The sequence below is a fragment of the Theobroma cacao genome, chromosome 5 (assembly GCF_053813885.1).
Source record: "Theobroma cacao isolate CCN51 chromosome 5, ASM5381388v1, whole genome shotgun sequence".
Classification (NCBI taxonomy): Eukaryota; Viridiplantae; Streptophyta; class Magnoliopsida; order Malvales; family Malvaceae; genus Theobroma; species Theobroma cacao.
Genome location: NC_142643.1, coordinates 33,186,884 through 33,205,845, shown reverse-complemented (window position 1 = coordinate 33,205,845; position 18,962 = coordinate 33,186,884). Strand labels below are relative to the sequence as shown.

The 18,962-nt window shown below is 33.8% G+C and overlaps 1 protein-coding gene across 1 annotated transcript; it reads left to right on the top strand.

The window, feature by feature from the left end:
• The first annotated feature begins 4,245 nt into the window (after positions 1–4,245).
• Positions 4,246–17,824, top strand: LOC18598832 (Gibberellin-regulated family protein). Its single transcript, XM_007028531.3, has 5 exons — positions 4,246–4,264; positions 16,601–16,716; positions 17,139–17,198; positions 17,291–17,324; positions 17,434–17,824. Exons 2-5 carry the CDS (start codon positions 16,648–16,650, stop codon positions 17,613–17,615), a joined length of 345 nt encoding a protein of 114 aa, XP_007028593.1. The 5' UTR covers positions 4,246–4,264; positions 16,601–16,647; the 3' UTR covers positions 17,616–17,824.
• Positions 17,825–18,962: the final 1,138 nt, after the last annotated feature.

The window sequence follows — 18,962 nt, the reverse complement described above, 5'->3', positions numbered from 1 at the left end:
TTTTGAGTTAAAGCCCAATATGCCATATCTGCTGTACTTCTGCTAATTGGGATCCTCAAAATCTCATCAATAACCATATTAGGTAAAACAGATTTCAACTTGTTCACATCACACACATTATTAATGAAAAAATAATTAACTTTTGTCATAGAGTGCAAATATGAGGGAAAAGACTGTACCAGAGGTTTGTCACTTAGCCATATATCATGCCAAAAAAGAGATCACCCTTACCAATCTTCCATTGTATATGCTGCCCGAGTATGTCTCTACCATGAATCATCCGTTTCCACGTGGTCAAATCATGCAATTTAGGAGCTAGTGTGTGAGGGATTCGCCCATTGCAGTATTTGGCTTTCATTTGTTGTGTCCATAAATTATTACATGAATGAAAACACCACCAAAGTTTTGCAGAAAAAGCTTCAAAAGTATCTTGCAAACTGCGGATATCCAGGCCACCTTCGAAACTTGGGAATGTGACTTTATTCCAAGATGTCCAATGTATCCGTTTGCTGTCCAAGGAATCTCCCCAAAGGAAACTATTAAAAAGTTTGTCAATTTTTCAATAACACATACCAGAGGCTTGAGAACTTGAAGTAAGTAAATGGGTAGCGAAGAAAGAACACTCCGTATCAGTGTGATTTGGCCACCAGGTGATAAGACTTTGTTTTCCCAGCCAAAGATCCTATCTTGTATCTTGGAAAAAAGTGAATAAACAAACAGCGTTTTCTTTGGACCTTTATAAAGAGGGACTCCAAGGTATGTAACAGGGAGAGTCTTATGATGAAAGCCTGTGGTTTGAGCAATAATCTACCATATGGAATTAGTTACAGAGGGAGCTGTAATAAAGCAACTTTTCTGCTAACTTATTTTTTGACCCGAAGCCTGTTCATATTCTTGTAAAAATCCAAGCACTTTCTCCAAAGCTGATTTGCTTCCATTAGTAAAAATCATTATATCATCCGCGAAAGCAAGATGGCTAATATTTAGAGAGCATCCCGAATAAAAATGTAGTGATTTATATTTGGCAAAGACAGAATTAATACCTCTCGATAAATATTCTACTGCCAATATAAATAATAACTGTGAAATAGAATCGCCTTGTCTTAGACTTCTCTCAGATTTGAAGTAGCCAACCAAGTGCCCATTGACTAATAGTGAGAACCAGCAATTGGAAATGCACCTTTTAATCATGTCAATCCACTGAAAACTAAAACCAAATTTCTCCAAGATTAAATACAAAAAATCCCAATTTAATCTGTCATAGGCCTTCATCATATCTAGTTTCAAAATCACATTACCCCCTCTAGCTTTGTAGTTAATTTTACCGACTAATTCTTGTGCGAGGAGAATATAGTCACTAATCAACCTGCCACTTACAAACCCACTTTGGTTATTTGAGATTAAAGATGATAATATTTTAGCTAACCGGTTGCTAATAATTTAGTAATTATTTTATTAAAACAGTATATAGACTGATAGGGTGAAAATCACTCCAAGACTCTACATCTGGTTTTTTAGCTAAAAGGAGTAAAGTTCTAGAAGTTACCCCCTTCGGCAGAGAAGATTCGAAGAAGAAATCTCTTAAAGCAATCAAGAGATCCTCCGCAATTATATGCCAACATTGTTGATAAAATAATGAGGAAAACCCATCAGAACTTGCCACACTGTCCTTGTCAATGGCATAAACAGCTTCTTTCACTTCTTGCATTGTCGATTCTGCACATAAAGCTTGGTTATCCATGTCAGAAATCAAATGAGGAATTAAATCAGCATTGAAACTGGTCAAATCCGTTGCTTCAGCTTTTAACAATTTAGCAAAATATTCAACAGCAGACACTTTAATCTGTTCTTGGTTTTCCAGCATAATACCATCCTTGGTTTTAATTTTAAAAATGCAGTTTTTCACCTTTTTTTTCTGCAACCGCATATGGAAAAATTTTGTGTTACTCTCTTCCTCCGTTAACCAACGAACACCAGATTTTTGTTGCCAAAATGCTTCCTCAATACTGAGCAAATGATTGAGTTTTGCATATGACTGATTAAGCTGCACTTTGTTGGTAAAAGACTGCTTCTGTTCAAATAATTTTTCACTCTCAACTGCATGCTATTCAGCAGCTCTGATATTACTAAATATATCACCAAAAACATTTTTATTCTAGTCTTTGAAAGCCTTTTTCAACCATTTCTGCTTGAGCCAAAAACCTATCAACCTAGTGCCGTGTATTAGTTCCTTCTAAACTCTGTCAACAAAACTCATAAAGTCGTGATGTTTCAACCAAGCATGTAAAAATCAAAAGGAAGAAGGATGTTTAACCAAAGACTCTGAGCTGGAAATTAATAATGGGCAATGGTCAGAACCATCCCTATTTAAATGTTGGACCCCGTGTACTTGCAAAATTTGCACCCCACTACACATTATAAACTACTTTGTCTAATCTTTGAAACATACGGGAATTTGTCCATGTGAACTTATTCCCTTCAAAACCTGCATCCAGTAAGCCACAATAAAAAAGAGTCGATGCAAAATCCTCCATGGAGCTGACATGTGGTTTTGCACCTAAGAGCCTTTCCTCTCTATTAAGAATTACATTGAAATCACCTTCTGCAAGCCACGGTTCATTAATTCCAGTAGCTACATGTCAAACCCTGTTCTATAAAATAATTACGACGTCATTTACATGCTCAATAGAATGTTTGCATGTTTAGGAAGTTCGAGGAATCGTTAAAAGACGATATTGCCCATAATGGTACCATTAAGTCGATTAAGCCTCGAACTAGTTCAAATAGGAATTTTGAGGTGAAATTAAGAGTTTCACAGTTCAGAGATGACTCAAAATGGTAATTCGGAGTTCGGGGATCAATTTGGAGTCAAACTGAAATTTTCACTATCTAGGGGCAAAATGGTCATTTGCCACTTGGGCACAAAATGGAAATTTGAGAAAAGATTTTTTTGGCCCCATTTAACTTATTGGAGTATGATTTGAGTATTGGAGTATAATTTGAGGGTTTGGCAGTGCAAAAGTTTAATTCCGGTGATTTCTAGAGTGTAGGGGCAAAATCGTAATTTTTACCACCCGCGGATAAAATTTGAGATTTTGAGAGAATTTAGATCAAATTTGACAAATTGGAGAATGGTATGAGTATAAGGGATGAAAAATATGTCCATGGGTAATTTTTCAGTTTTGGGGGCAAAAATGTAATTTTTGACTTTTACGGGGGCAAAAGTGTAAATTTCAAAAATTTATCCACCAAGATTTTGGATAAGTCTGAGAATTTTATCTAAGCTATGGATATGTGAGACAAGTGTATGGTGAAAATTTGGAAATAAATGGATGGCTAGAATTTAAGGAATTAATAAAAAATAAATAAATAAAATAATATTATATTATTTTAGCCTTTAAAAATGTCAAAATTCCAGAATTCTCATCTTCTTCAGCTGTCCAAACCAGGAGAGAAAAAGGGGGAAAAGAAATAAGAACCCTAGCTGAAAAAATTTGGGGAAAATCAAGAGAAATCAAGAAATCAAGCATTAAAAAGGTAAATTTCATTGATTTTCCTTGTGATTTTCACTACCCATGCATTTTTTTCTCATTTCCATGCAAAATTAGAAAGTGGGTATGGACACCCATGCTGGCCAAACCTCCATGGATGAGTTTTGAGCTTGAGTTTTGGTTGATTTTAATTGAATGAAGTGATTTTAGTTAGGTTATATTGAAATATAGCAAAAATAAGCTAGAGAAATAATTTTCTCCCATTGAAACCCATTATGCTGAATTTTCTAGGGGAATATTGGCTGCTGATCTTGATGTTGATTTGAGGAATTATGATGAATAATGATGAATTATGAGCCTAGAAAAATAATGGAAATTTTCGGAGTAAAAATATGAATTTTTACCCACTAGGGGTATTTTCGTAATTTGCTACCGAGATTGATAATTTGCACCACAATGAGGGACATTAAGTCAATTTGGGTGCAATTGAGGTATAGAAACTGAAAAAAATTAATTTGGAGTTTAAACGGACACGTATCTCGATTTATCGGGTAAAAGACCGAAATAGGCTAACATCGCGTTTAGGCAAAATTTAGACATTTGGCACTTCATATCATGCATTAGTAGTATAAATTAGTTTATTTTGGTTTAGTACCAAAGTAGTAAACCTTTTAATTGTGCAATTTGTCAAGGTGGTGAATCCTCTAGCAAGGGCAAAGAAATCGCACCCGAGGAGTAATAGTTGGAGTACCCGAATTTAGTTTTCGAAAATTGTGAGTAAACTTATTATTGTCTTAATTATCTAGAGTAGTTTTATACTATTGTGTGATTTTATGGAAAATGGGTTTAAATGGTAAATTGCAATGTTTTAAGAGAAATTGTGATTTTATAAAATGATTTTATAAATTTTCTAAAAAATCGAATACTGGTTTTGAAAATAGAGTAATTGGAGACTACCTGCTTGTGTTATAAATTTATGGCTTTAAATTGAATGGCTTATGACAATAAATGAGCATGAATGGCTAAACTGATTTTGGTGTTGGAATTATTTGTACTGTGTATTTAGCCTTGAGAGGTTAGGTTGCGATAAATTGCCATGTCAAACAGAAAAAGATTTTATAAATCAGGTGGTAGATAAAAGATTAGCTGCTGCAGTGGTGGGGGGTTCCGTGGGCCAGCCTATTAGAGGGGCACGGTAAACTCTTTTATATTCTCACCTCGGTCGTAGAGGTGAGTAGGGTATCTCTTGAGGTGGGCTTTTTGAGTGCACTTCACGTGGACCACCGCGTGAGAGTGAGACTCAGCCAATGCCAAGAAACAGCTATGTTTCAAAATAAAAATATGATTTTCACGAAATATGAATTTTTAATAGCCTTGGCGGACTCGGTTGGATACTCCTGGTCCAGGTGTCACCGAGTACAAGATTTGGCATGAGCCAAGTTTTGAGTAATTCACAAGCCATATTGATTATTTGGTTGAGATAAATATTCCTGACGTGAAAAATTTACTAAAGTTAATTATTTTTTAATTGTCTCCATTTACTTGCCTTTAGATAGTTTAGATGGTGTCTGTTTACTCACTAGGATTTTATAATCTCACCACCCTTAATTCCCCAAATTTCAGGTTTGGGATAACCGGTAGATAGCCGATTGCATCAAGGACTTCAGTTAGCCTTGCATTGACAAAATTATAGGTTCATAGACTCGCATCTTATTGGTTAGTTGGGAGCCCACGTGTCATTGTAAAAGTAATTTTATACTTTAATTATTTGATTTAAAATATGTATGAACATATTTAGCTTTTACACCATGTTTTTGGCGGGTTTTGGTAATTTCAAAGAAAAATAACAAAAATGCCCGTGTGAGCCAGAAAATAATAATTTATTGATTTGATTTGGAAATGAATTATGATTTCTTGAAATGCAAGATTTAATAACTGTCGCTCACCGGGGATATGCGAAAGTTGATGCTAAGCTTTGCGGGGTTCCGATCGACATTCGGGGTAATGAGTGCCTATCGGGACGTCGCGACGGTGGTCACGGGCCCGATGGGAGTTTCGGGTCGTGACATACATCTCTAAAAAAAGACCATAAATTTTGCCTTTCTAGCCTAGTGCATTTAACATATATAAAAGAGGTTTGAAATGAGAATGAAAACCACGACAAATAAATTTTTGCATGAAAGCATTGAGGATGATCAAACCGTATGAAACAATGGACATCATGAGCCTAGAAAAGCCAAATTTTTTGTGAAGAGTTGGCTGTCGCACCATCAAAGCCGAGCCTCCTTCTATAACATTCAATTTGAGAACCATGTACCATTGGTTTTAGAATAGCTAGGATTTTAATGTTATGCAACATCTTTAATTTTTTTGTTCGTCTTTGGATGTGTTTTCCAGCAACACCCCGTACATTCCAGATTAAAGCACTTATCATGGGTATGTGTTTGTAAGGAAATATCGAGAGGTAGAATCTCCATCTACTCCATTTGTCTCTGAGATTTCATCTTCTTCTAAGGAAGCATCCTCAATAGGAATATAGGGCACCTCACTATCTGATTTCCTCCTTCTGGACGTCAAAGGATGGTGCTCAGAATAGTGAATATCTACTCCTAAAGTTGGGTTCACATGAAAAAACTCCCTGCCGGTACCATCTTGTAGGCTTCGTATACGATCTTGGCTATTATGTGGCTGGCGAGTGGGGTCTTTCTGCTGTGATAACTGCATCAGATGGCCATCACGACCTGCATGGGCTGCATGGGATGGGATGAAGCTAGTTCCTTCACTCATTTCACTTGTTCCTGCCGCTGGTTTCTTGGCTGAGGCATTTCCTACTAACCTTTGTTCACTATTTGGTAGAACATGAATGGCACAAAAAATTGTTTGACTCGAATGAACAGTGCCGAGTTGGAGACAATCATAAGGACTCATTGCACTGTTACTAAGGGGTTGACTCAGTTGCACAGCCTCCTTGGGGCTATTTTCACCACCATCTGACACCTTTTCACCACCATGCACAACCACCACAGATAACAAGTCCTCTAGTTTGCGGTTATTCTTCTTTTGGTTTTTCCTAACCATCACGTGGTCTACCTCCATTGCCCATTTAACCTCATCAAAGTCTCCAGCCTGCTTTATGCTATCCTTAGTATTTGCACCGGTCTGCCAACTGTTTGCCATCCATGCATTCGTCGAGTCTCGATCTGCTGTTATGGCTGCCTTCTTTGCAACAATCATTTCTTATCCTTTCTCACTCATAGCTTGCCTCTGTTGATCATCTTTAGGATTGGCATTGCCCTAACTCCAGTTCTTTTGTTTCCCGTATATCTTTACAGCATCGTTATCTCGTTGTTCCTCCGCTTCAACCGGCACACCCAAAGAAATTTTTTTTTCGCATGTGCACTATTCACCAACTCTGTTCTCCCCTGTTTTTCATATTCATTTTCTAGCAGCTCACGCCAAAACGATTTGAAACTTGCACCGGTACCTCATCCCCGACCTAAGAAACAATTTCTATACCCCTGGAATCCTTTGCACCACTCTTACCAGCTTTCATTACCTTTCTCCATTCCATACTCTGTTTTTTCTCCTCCAAACCAATCGGATCCTTCCCGTTCTCATTCGCGGTTAGTCGATCTCGTCTCTCCTCCCTTTCTCTCCTTTTATCTATACCAAGTAACCTTTCTAACGGCATCAGATCTTTTCCTTTCTTCCCTTTTGGCTCCGGATTTGTCGCGTTTCCTTCTTTCAATCCTTGATCTCTTTCTGTTAGCATTTCCTTACCATCTTCAACCCCATTTCTCTTTTTTTTTTTTTCGTAGGCTGTGGTCTCTTCTCTAGTCTATAACCCATCACCATGCACGTGGAAACACCATGTCCAACATGGCAGCAATGTGAGCAATATTCCGAAAGCCTTGCGAATTCGACTTTCTGCATATACCCGCCTGTCACCGCTCCTGTTTGTCTATCTCGAGTCACAATCCAGACGTGATCTATGGGAAGTTTTTGGCAGTCATATTCCACACATACCTTCGTCACACTTGGACGCGTTCCATTCGCTGTTGCTTCATCAACCATCAGAGGACGGCCAACCATTTTTGCTATCACCAGCAAGGCAGATTTCTAGTATAAGTGAGCCCTCAGATTTGGAAAAGAGATCCAAACCGGTACAAGTGAGGATTCCTTTTTTGGTTGAAACTCCAGAGTCCATTTAAATACGCGTATTTTTTTATTGGAGATAAACCATACCTGTTTCAACTAGATTTGGTTGAGATCATGTTCATTTGAAAGCTAAATCAATATATGCTTGTAGTCAAGCCATCGGATCTTGTAAGCTCCCACTAGGCAGATGCCTTTGAAGGCCATACGGATCTCTTGCATACGTTGCATCCTGAAAAATTTTCCTACCATGGAAAACTTGAAAGGCTGTGCTAAGGCAGTGATCTCATCATCAAAAAAAGCAGCAGTCGACTTTTCTTTGTACACAAAAGGCTCACGGGTGGGGGTATTAAGGGTGGCTTTTCTCCAGCCGCTACACTCAAAAAAGATTTTCTTTGTGCACGGGGGGAAATAGGTGGGTTTTGAAGGTCCGTCTTTTTCAAGCCGTCATTGTTGACTGACGGTTGCAAATCTTTTGGTTCTGTGAGATTACGGGTGGTCCCATGCCGCATGGGACCTATTGGGAAGGGATTGGGGGGTCCGGTGGCCTGCCAACCGCCATCCCGTGAGGGTGAGGGAGGGGGGAAGTGTGAAAAATTCAGAGCGTTCTCCACTTTTAAGAATAAAGGGTGGTTGATGAGTTGAGGTTTAATATTTTAGAAGGAAATCGAAATATCACTGTTTCTTTCAAATTACGATGCTTCCTTGAGTCCACTTTCTCGGGAAACAAACAAGAAGAGGTTCACTTGACCTGTTGACTGTTCTCTCCCTTTAAGAGCCTGTTTTGCCTAACCCTTTTTTATTTTTTTAGTTTAAAAGCTATTATGAAGTTGTTATGAAAAATAATAACTTTTAAAATTAAACTAAAGTTGTTTGATTAGCTGTTTGACAAAATAAATTATATAAACTCTAATTTTGGTTAAAATTACCATAAAGGATATTCATGCTATCTTCAATCACTTACTAAACCAAAACAGAACAAATCTATTTCGAGTTTATATACAATTTCAAATATTAAAATAAAAAAAATCCATAAAGAATCGGAACAACTTTCAAACTTGTATAGTAGTAATAATATTAGATTTTTTGGTGAAGAAGAGAGAAAACTTTTAAATAGTACTTGAATATAACTTTGAATTTTGGGCCTTTTTTTTCTCTTAATTTTTTTAAGAACAAAAAAATCATAGATTTTGCTAATCTGTTTTTGTGTCTTCTGTTTTTTTTTTCCTTTTTTTTAGTTGTATTTCTAAAAAGAGGTAGAGGAGAAAGAGATTGCGATTTTGAGTTGCAGAAGTGTGATTTGCAAAGAGAGGGCAAAGAGTGGGAGATTGATTGAGAGAGAGGGGTATTTCCTAAAAAGCCGATGTGTTTTTAAAAGAAGTGAAGAGAAAGCTCTCTCTAAAGCTTTTCTTTAAGCTTTTTTTTTAATTTTATTTTTTTAAAAAATGCTACTTTTTTTTAAAAACTTCTTAAAAATCCTGTTTGCCTTAACTTATACTTTTAAGAAGTAGATAAGTTGAAAAAACTTCAGGCCAAACAAGCACTGAGTCTCTATTGGCTATCATGCCAGAGTACGAGGCATTACACATAATCTTGATCTAATTTTCCTAGGGGAAGAACTTGATTTAAAACTCCATCAGTATGATGGGAGGGTTTTAATTTTAAGTCCCAATATTTTAACCAAAATAAATATTTTTTTAAAATATTATTAAAAAAAGATATTAATAAAATGAAAAAAAGCATAAAATAGGAATGAAATAAAAAAGTGGAAACCCTAAAATAGTAAATAATAATAATAATGAACATATGGTATAAATAATGATTAATATTGTAATTTACAGCCTGCCTCGCACCATCATTACACTATTTAAATGTCATAGCATTTAGATATATTTTATACATTACTTGAGGCCCTAACGATGGGATTATTCAAGGAAGCTTGCGAAGGTGATTTTGCTTGGAAAATTCCCTAAATGAAAGAATATCTTTGTGTCCCACAAGTATGTTGGGAAGGCTTGAAAAATGTTTTTAATAAAAGGCTTTTACTCGTATTAGAGTTTGCATTCATGAAAATATTATTTTATCCGTAAATGATTATCCAAATGATGGCATTTTCTATAGAAGCTTGCAAAGGCGAGATTTGCTAAGTAATTTCTTAAGTGAGAGAGTATCCTCGAATCTCATCAGTATGATGGGTGGATTTGAAAAATGTTCTTAATGAAAGGTTTTTATTGGACATTATCGAGATTTATGTCATGCATTTTATAATGGTATTATGTGCACGTCACACCCATAAAATCGAATAAAAGACTTTAGATCGTGAATAAAACTAAAAAATAATATAAAGAATAATGGTTAAGGAAATATAAGAATAAAATTAAAAATTAAGGTTAAAATAGGATAACATATGATTAAATGGTGTCATTTGTGGAACAAGAGTCATAGGGGGTGTTAATATTTCTTCGTGCGTAATTGGACTCCCAAACTTGACTCTAAAATTTGTAGACCAGGTTTTTATTCTTTAAACAAACCTAAAATTAATTTAGGACTTCCTCAATAAGAATGAATCTAATAGGTGGCCAATTACACCTTATAAAAAAGATTAATGGCGACTCTAAATTTTCACGTCGAAGCGGACGGATTCCCAGACCTGCACGTTATGATAAAAACTATTTACTTTAAAAATATTTAATAACTTTAAATTATCTTTTAAAATCACTTTTCATTACTCATTTATTTTATATAAAAAAATATTTAATAACTTTAAATTATCTTTTAAAATCACTTTTCATTTCTCATTTATTTTATATAATTTTGGATATTATTCTTCTTAATTGTGAGTAATAAGTATCTTTCCTTTATTATAATTAAATTCAATTTCTACAATTATACATCATAAATAAGAGTTTTTTTCTCTTTTCATTCTTAAGAAATAATAAAAGACTTAAAATTGGTAATAATAACAGCTTTAAAAACAAAAGTAATTCATGAACTAGAAAAAAAGTGGACAGTAACTCAATAAAGTTAATTGCGACACCTACTTTTAAAGATTTTACTTTATTTAATCTTAAGTAGATATTAAATAGTTATCAAAGATAATGATTTAAAAGTTAACATGCAGATAGGAGAACACTAAACTAGAGAATCTCTTCAAGTCACCTAAAAAAAAGTAGCTAAAACGAGAACTAAATAATATTTATATTCAAAATTTTAATAGCTTTTTAGTTTTTACTTGTTAATAAAATTTTGATATGGAGAAGCTGCAGTAAAATTTCTATAAATTAATACCTGATAAATTAATAACATCAATTAAATAATATTTTTTTCGGTCTCGACTTGGGACCAACATGGTAAATTAATAATTCGTTAAATTTATAAGATAATATATTTAAAAAAAATATAGATCCCACTTGATATATAAATTAATAATCTCCTTACACATCAAAATTATATATATACATGACTCAATTAGAAGGCTTTTGTAAAATATGAATCGAATGTTACTTGTTTCTTCTTGAAATTGATGTCTCATTAGACTTTGTCTCTAACTTTTCTTAGTATATTAAGAAGCTTTGGTGCATTGTTCTTGTATTTCAAGAGAAAATTATGTAATGTGATTGTTACCTTAAGTACATCTTTACACGAGATAGGCTCCAACATAGAATTATTGTCTTCAACTTCATCTTTTTTGTCATTTCCCATGACGTACTCAATAATTTGCTCGTCATGAATAATGATAATTCGTAATTTGATAATTAAGTAATATTCGTATAATTACAATACACAATACATGAATTAAGTTCAATATTTTGAAAAAAATAAAAAATACCTTGATAAATTAATTTTTCATTAATTAATATATAAATTAATAAATTATTAATTTATTGATTAAATAATATATATAGATTAATTAATAGGTTTTCATAATTCTAATGGTATTAATTTATTGAGATTTTACTTAGATATCATCACTTTACTTTTGAAGTTATGATAACTCATAAGTTGTACATCATAATCATAATCATAGTAAATCATTTATTATAATTAGTATCATGAAAATGAAAATTAAATATCAGTCAATAAAAAAATCATTAATAGTTTTTTCAAAGTAAATTATTAATTTTTTAAGAAATGTCTTATAATTCACTTTTTCTCTCTTTTCATATGATTTGATCATTTTTGAAAAATTTATTTTATAATATCAAAAATTAAAAAATGGAGGTATTTACAAGTTGATAAAATGTAATTTTGAATAAATTTAATAACGGTTGATAAAATTTAGCTTGATTTGAATGATTATCCAAATTTAATTTAATTTGGTTTGTCTTTAAAAATAAGACCTAAATTATTTTTCACCTGAAACGAAGGAGCATAATTGCCAACTCTAAGAATACAAATCCTTTACTCCATTTTATGCCTTCTTTCCTACCCCATCTCTAAGAGTATGTTTGGTTCGTGGAATGGAATAGAGAGGGAATAGAATGACTATTTTGTGAGAATGGAATAAGATAGGAATAAATATTATGTAGCTTGGCTCATGGAATGGAATAGGGTAGAAATGGTTATTATGATTTATTCCAATGTTTGGTTGGTAAGTAATTTTGTACAATAGTATTTTTTTTTCTATTCCCACAAGTGTGGAATAGCCATTACCCAGGTCCTTTTTGCTAATGGCCATTCTGGTTTCTCAAGGAATAACCCTTCTTTAGAATAGCCATTCCTATGAACCAAATGTAAGAATAACTAAGTAATAGGAATAGAGAGGGAATAGTTATTCCATTCCCTCTAACCAAATATGCTGCAGAATCATGCCAGCTGTCTAAAATTTTAAAATCTCATAAAATCCTAAGATGGCAAAGGTAATGTTTCTCTTCTTTGTTAACAATAGTCCCCCTATTCACAAAACTTCTCTCCTTGGCCTTTGAGAAACTTTACAAATTTATCCATCCATTTGCTAATATATTCATTCTCTTATTCATCTTCATCATCATCATCATCCTTCGCTTCATCATCATCTTTGGCTAGTTCTTCATCCAACGACAACAATGGCGGTGAGACTGGCAGTGCAAGTGGAAGCGCAAGCAGCGGAAAAGAAGAAGAAAATGGAGAAAAAGTAGCCAATGTTAATACCAATAATTATTATTACAATAATAATAGTGAAAAGGGTATATTATGGGTATGAAGAAGAAGAAAGAGATTTTTTTGGGTTTGATAATGAAGATTAGTGTAAAACCCCTACCACAAGCTGTTTCTCTATTATTATTTATTCATTATTTCTTAATTGTATCAAGGGCGAACCTACCTTGGAAGAAGTGGTGTCACATAACACCACTCACTTACCAAAAAATTTTAGTTGCTATATTACTTATTTAGGGTATGTTTGGTAATGAAATAAGGTGGTAATGAAATAACCATTCCGTGGGAATATAATAAGGCAAAAATAGTTATTATATAGTTTGGTTCATGAGAATGAGATAAGATAGGAATTGGTATTATGACTTATTATAATGTTTGGTTAGCAGGAATAGTTTTAGAAATAATCAAGGAATAAGTGATAAATGGAAAAAAATACCCTTTATTATAGTATATCATTATTTTATTTTTAATTTTAAAATATTAAAATATTAAAAATTTATAATTATTAATTTTTTATAATTTATAATTATAATTTAATTTTAAAATATAAGATATTAATTTGTAGCTTTTTTTTGTTCATTCCATTCAAATATTTTCATTTTTTTTCTTTTCTTTCTTCTCACCGGTTGACCATCGGAGATGTGGTCGGTGTAATGTGGCTGATGTAATGAAGCTTCGATCTGGCGCTCCTTGTGGCTGGATTTGGTTGCTGGAGCACCAGATCGACACTTCCCATAGTTGGATATGGTGGGGAACACCAATCGGTGTTTCTTGCAATCGACATCGATGTTGTTGTCTCCTTCCATTGAGGGACTTAAGAGAGAAGGAGAAAGGTAGAAGATGGGTAGAGAGAAAGAAAATGTGAAAAATGAAGAAAATGTATATTATATGTGATGAAAATTTTTAAATTTATTTAAGGGTAATTTTGTCGAACAAAAATTTTGACCTCTTTCCCCATCCTTGGAGTAGCTATTATCAAGATCTCCCTTGGTAATGGTAATGGCTATTCAGGTTTCTTCCAGAATGGTCATTCCAAGAAATAGTCAATACTATGAAGCAAACAAGTTATTAGAGGGAACATAGGAATAGTGGAGGAATGGTTATTCCATTCTCTAACCAAACATGTTAAAGTTTTATATAGTTAGTATACTAATGAACCCACTAACTTTTTTGCAATTTTGTAAGGAGTGGGGTCAAAGATTCAAATTCAAAATAAATTTATTAAAAAGTAATTTATATATAAATACTTAAATACTAAATGGAAGACAAAAAAATTTTCTTCTATAATTTAAGATTTTATTAAAAAAGTCCAAACCTAAATTACTCTCATTGTTCAAAAATTCAAGTCCTACTTTTGAGACCTGCAATGACGTTTCCTCTTCTTGATCTTTGGTTGTGTTTTTTACTCTCTAAAAACAACTCATTTAGGCTTCAATTGTAAGTAATTTTTAATCCAAATTAAGTTTTTAAATACTTCATGTCTAAATATTTTTTAATTAATTTGATAGTTTGGGACCCAAACAAAATCTAGCTAATTGAAAGCAGTCTTGCATGTCAAATAATGTCTTAAAATTATGAGTCTTTCTTTTTTTGATTTATTTTTTAGATATATTATTTGATTGTTTGATTTTTGTATTTAATTTTATGTGGTTTGTGGGTACTTTTGATTAATGAATAGAAATTTGTCAAATTGTTAGTTGTTGAACTTGATAATTTGCTATGCAAGATCATATTTTATTTTATGCTAATGAAAAATAAGTAGTACTTTTTAACAGATTTTTGGATAAATAAGTCATGAAAATATATTTTAAAACACAAGAAATTGTCTCACAAGAATCAGGTCATGGGCAACAACATAATTCTACTGATGGTGGTACTCAACAATCTTCTAAGTAAAGTCGTGTTTAATTTGATCTAAGTACTCTCTCGGTAGATTTTGAATTGAGAAATTTTTTTAATTATTATTATTATTTTAGTTATGACAATATTTAGAAAAATTTCTGAGCCTGCCCTTGATTGTAATCAGTGTGATCTTTGCTCATAAATGGTGATTTTGAAGTGTACCTATTCGTTTTCTTGGAGAATTTTACTATGTTCAATGAAAATAGAAAGCTTTGTACGTTTATTTTTTCTTGCTTTGCTTGGGTGTAGATATTAGAGCTTCCCAATTAATTGCTTTATAGTTGATTCTTTTGGTTTGGTTTCTCAGATTTAAGTTTCAGGAAATAACCTTAATGTCTAAGGAAAATGGGCAGCTGGCTATTAACAGTGAAATTTAACATATAAAGTAATAGGAGATGTTATGAACTCATTATCATTTGTTTATCACAGAAATGATGTTCTAGAATTATAATACCCAGGCTTGTTTAGCTGACTAGTTGCATACGCAATTCTCTAAGTACGTGCATAAAAGAAATGCATTTAGCATTTGAGATGATAATTGTACACATTCATCCAAAAATGGAGGTTTCATTGGTGTAGGTAATTCGATGTCTTTATCTCTTAGCATTTGAAGCATCTTAGTCATGTTGGGACGCAAACTCAGTTTTGCTTGATTACAGAGCAGACATATTTGGATGTCTCTCTTTATTTCTTCAACATCTTCAATATCCAAGCTTTCATCTATGATTTTTGATGTGTTGGATTGGAAGTGCTTCCATGCTTGGTGGGTGAAGGCAAGAACAGGAAAGTTTCTCAAGTAAAAGAAGGAATATATCAATAAACAGATGGATAAATTTGTAAAGTTTCTCAAAGATAAGGAGAGGAGTTTTGTAAAGGGGGAGGGGGGACACTAAGTTAACAGAAGAGAAATATTAGCTTTCGCCGTTTGAGGATTTTGAGGGATTTGTATTCCAACTCTAATACCAACAACCTATAGGATTTGTCACTTTCGCATTCTGTATATTCCTTCTGTATTTATAGATCAGAAACATATGCAAGGAGCAGGTCCAGCTCATATAATCACGAGAGTAATAGATGATAGCTAAGGCCTAATGGCCTGGATGGGCGGCTGAGGCAGTTCCTCCTCTTTATCCTTCCTAAATTTCCAAGGTAACCAACGATTCGTACAGGACCAAGCCACACAAAAAAGGGTCACGAGAATGGACAGAGTATGATCACGAGGCGATGAAAGAATTGACAAACAAACAGTTAGGATTACTGATTGGGTAACGTGTATAGCTTCTTTCTTCTTCTCTGTTGTTTTAGTCTGCGCCTTTTAGGGACCAGAATCACAAAAACCTAATACAAGCATGTGAGTGCACATGCCAGGTTGCCCTCTTTTCATTTCCACTTTAACACTTGACATGGATGGGCAATCAAATAAATGAAGCCATGGGAATGTTCCAGCCCCGACCTTTGACAAGCTAATTACCACTTTAGCCTTTCATTGAATCTAGAAGAAAAACTAATTACTATTTATAGTCCAAAAATTTATCTGCTTTGCTCAAGGTTTTCAGCATGACAAAAGGTTTCTTTTCTTTTTCCCCTTTAGTGTAACTATAAGGTTTATAATGGAGTCTTAAGATTTTGTTTTGAATTTTCATCTTTCTTGGTTTTGATCTAACGTATAAACAAGTATACCAATATAGGGTACATGGATATCTATAACTATAGAAAGACAGAGGTATACTTGTCCTTTTGGAAGGCAGAAGAGGTTGGGGTCATGTGCCGCTGTCTCAAACAGTAGCATTCGGACCCTTTTCATGAATAAGACACAAAAAATTCTCCAAATCTTCAACAATGGTTTCCAACTGCCTACAAATACCTCCTCAAGGGCCTAACAGCCTTAATTGACACAATAAGTTCTCTCTGGGCAGCTACTTCTTTCTCTCGGTTCAGTATAGCGGTCGCAGTACTCAAGGCAATGACAGGGAAGCTTACTATTGTGATGTACTTTCTTGTTATCATGCTACTTTTACTAGCACAGAACAATGTGAGTTTCTCTCCTCTATCCAGTGCTTTTTCATTTTAAGAGGCCATAAGTTACTACCTTTATACTTGCTTTCTCATCTTCTAACTCTTTTTTTTTTTGACCATTAATTTTACACTTAAGTAATTAGTACAGTTATTTTAATACTTCCCCATCTAACCTTTTTTATTTTTAACCACAAATTAATTTGTCCACAGAAAAAGAAAAAAATAATTTATCATCTGCACTTAGGATTATTAGCTGCTTTGTAATTATAATTATAATCCATTATAAGTTGTTCGTCATCATACGAAAAGAAAACATAGGAAAGAACTCTTGGATTAGATGTAGATTTTTGCATACTTGCCTTCCAAAAGGGATGCATAGAAATATAATTGAAGTGTGATCCTATTTTAATTTTATAACTGAATTATATAAATCCCCAGGCTAGCAGCATTAAAGAGGCACCTGCTCCACAGCCACAGCCACCTAGCAACTTCACAAGGGTGATATATAATATTTACAAGAGATACGCCACCTTTTTTACTATTTCTTTCCTTATGTCCTCAAATGTTAATCATTTTCTTTTGGATTTCAGCATGGAATCACTCAAGGCAGCCTTCATCCCCAAGGTAAAAAACACAAGCTCACCAAGTCTTTATAAAATATAGTAATGGAATTTACGAGAGTAGTACCGTAAGTAATTTCAATATGGTTGGGTTGCAATGCAATGCAATGCAGAGTGCGGCCCTCGCTGCACTTTTAGATGTTCAAAGACACAATACAGGAAGCCATGCCTGTTCTTCTGCCAGAAGTGCTGCGCCAAGTGCTTGTGTGTGCCACCAGGAACTTATGGAAACAAGCAATTCTGCCCTTGCTACAACAATTGGAAGACCAAGAGAGGAGGACCCAAGTGCCCTTAATTCAAGATCAGTTGTCTGGAGGCCTTTCGCTATTTGACTTCTGCTTCTACCTACCCATATTACGTTCGATGTCCTTTAAATCTTTTGTCTGCTGATGCTGTGAACAATTCCTGTGTCGATCGTGTGTAATCAAGCTGATTCTTTATGCAGCTTACATTTACCTTTTCAAAAGTTAATTGGTAAATATATTTATTTTGTTATGACCAATATATTCATGTTTCTTCTCGCTCTATTTCCTGTGGAAGTAAATTGGTTTTGTCTAATATTAGCATTCAGTTAAAGAGTACGGTAGAAGTTTGAATTTGACTATTCTAGTATTTTAATTTGGTGAATTTAGTTCTCTGCCACAATTTTAATAAATTTAGTTTTTGTAGTTTTATTAAATATCGATTTTAAAACTATTGATTTGGTATTTTTTTTAAAAAATTGGATGATTTGGCATTTTAGATTTCTAGCCGACTAAAGACTCTCCAAGAAGTATCATAACTGACCTTCTAGTATCAAGACAACCTGCATAATCGTTGTCAACATATTCAATGGGCTTCATGGAAGAATTGGAAGAGAAGAGAATTCCTTGTCCGGGGAACTACCTTAAGATACCTTAGAATTCTGAGGCTGCGTGCAAATGACAATAGCTTGGCTTATTCAAATTGACCTAATGTTTTAAATGAGTATGCAATATCATGCCCGGTAAAAGTCAAATAAAGCAATCTCCCAAGTGACCCCCTGTATTAGCTTGCATCTATCAATTTCTCCTGATCTGAATCGGTCTTGATGATCTTTTGATTATAAACCACAGGAGTAGAAATTGGTTTAGCACTTAGCAAGCCATATTCATTAAACAAGTCTAATGCATATTTCCTCAACCAAATAAAAATTTCTTGTTTTGACCTTGCAATTATAAGACCTAAGAAGTCTATGGAACTCCTAGGTCTTTAAGCTTGATATTAGATTTCAACTCTTGCTTACATTTTCTTTGAATGATGTTTCTAAACTAGAAATGACTATATATCATCAACATACACAAGTAATGCAACAAACCCCCCATCTCAATGTGTTTGGAGGATACTAATAATCTAATTGACTGTGAAAAGCCAAGTTGTAACAAGCACTCAGTGAATATAGAATTCCATTGTCTTGAGGCTTGTAATTTGAGACCATACAATGACTTGTGAAGCTTGCAAACTAGTTGCTTTGACTTGTGATTATACTCTCCCTTAACAACATAACCTTCTAGAAGATCCATAAGTACCTCTTCATGAAATCACCATGAAAGAGGGCATTGTTGATGTCTAGTTATGACAAATGCCATCCTTTTGATGCTACCAAAGTTGAAAAGACCTTTAC

Excerpts from the sequence above, each read along its gene's own strand:
- LOC18598832 (XM_007028531.3), top strand. The coding sequence starts at position 16,648 with ATGACAGGGAAGCTTACTATTGTGATGTACTTTCTTGTTATCATGCTA. Across the intron at positions 16,717-17,138 it reads TTTTACTAGCACAGAACAAT|GCTAGCAGCATTAAAGAGGC; the intron begins GTGAGTTTCTCT and ends ATAAATCCCCAG. Across the intron at positions 17,199-17,290 it reads CACCTAGCAACTTCACAAGG|CATGGAATCACTCAAGGCAG; the intron begins GTGATATATAAT and ends TTTGGATTTCAG.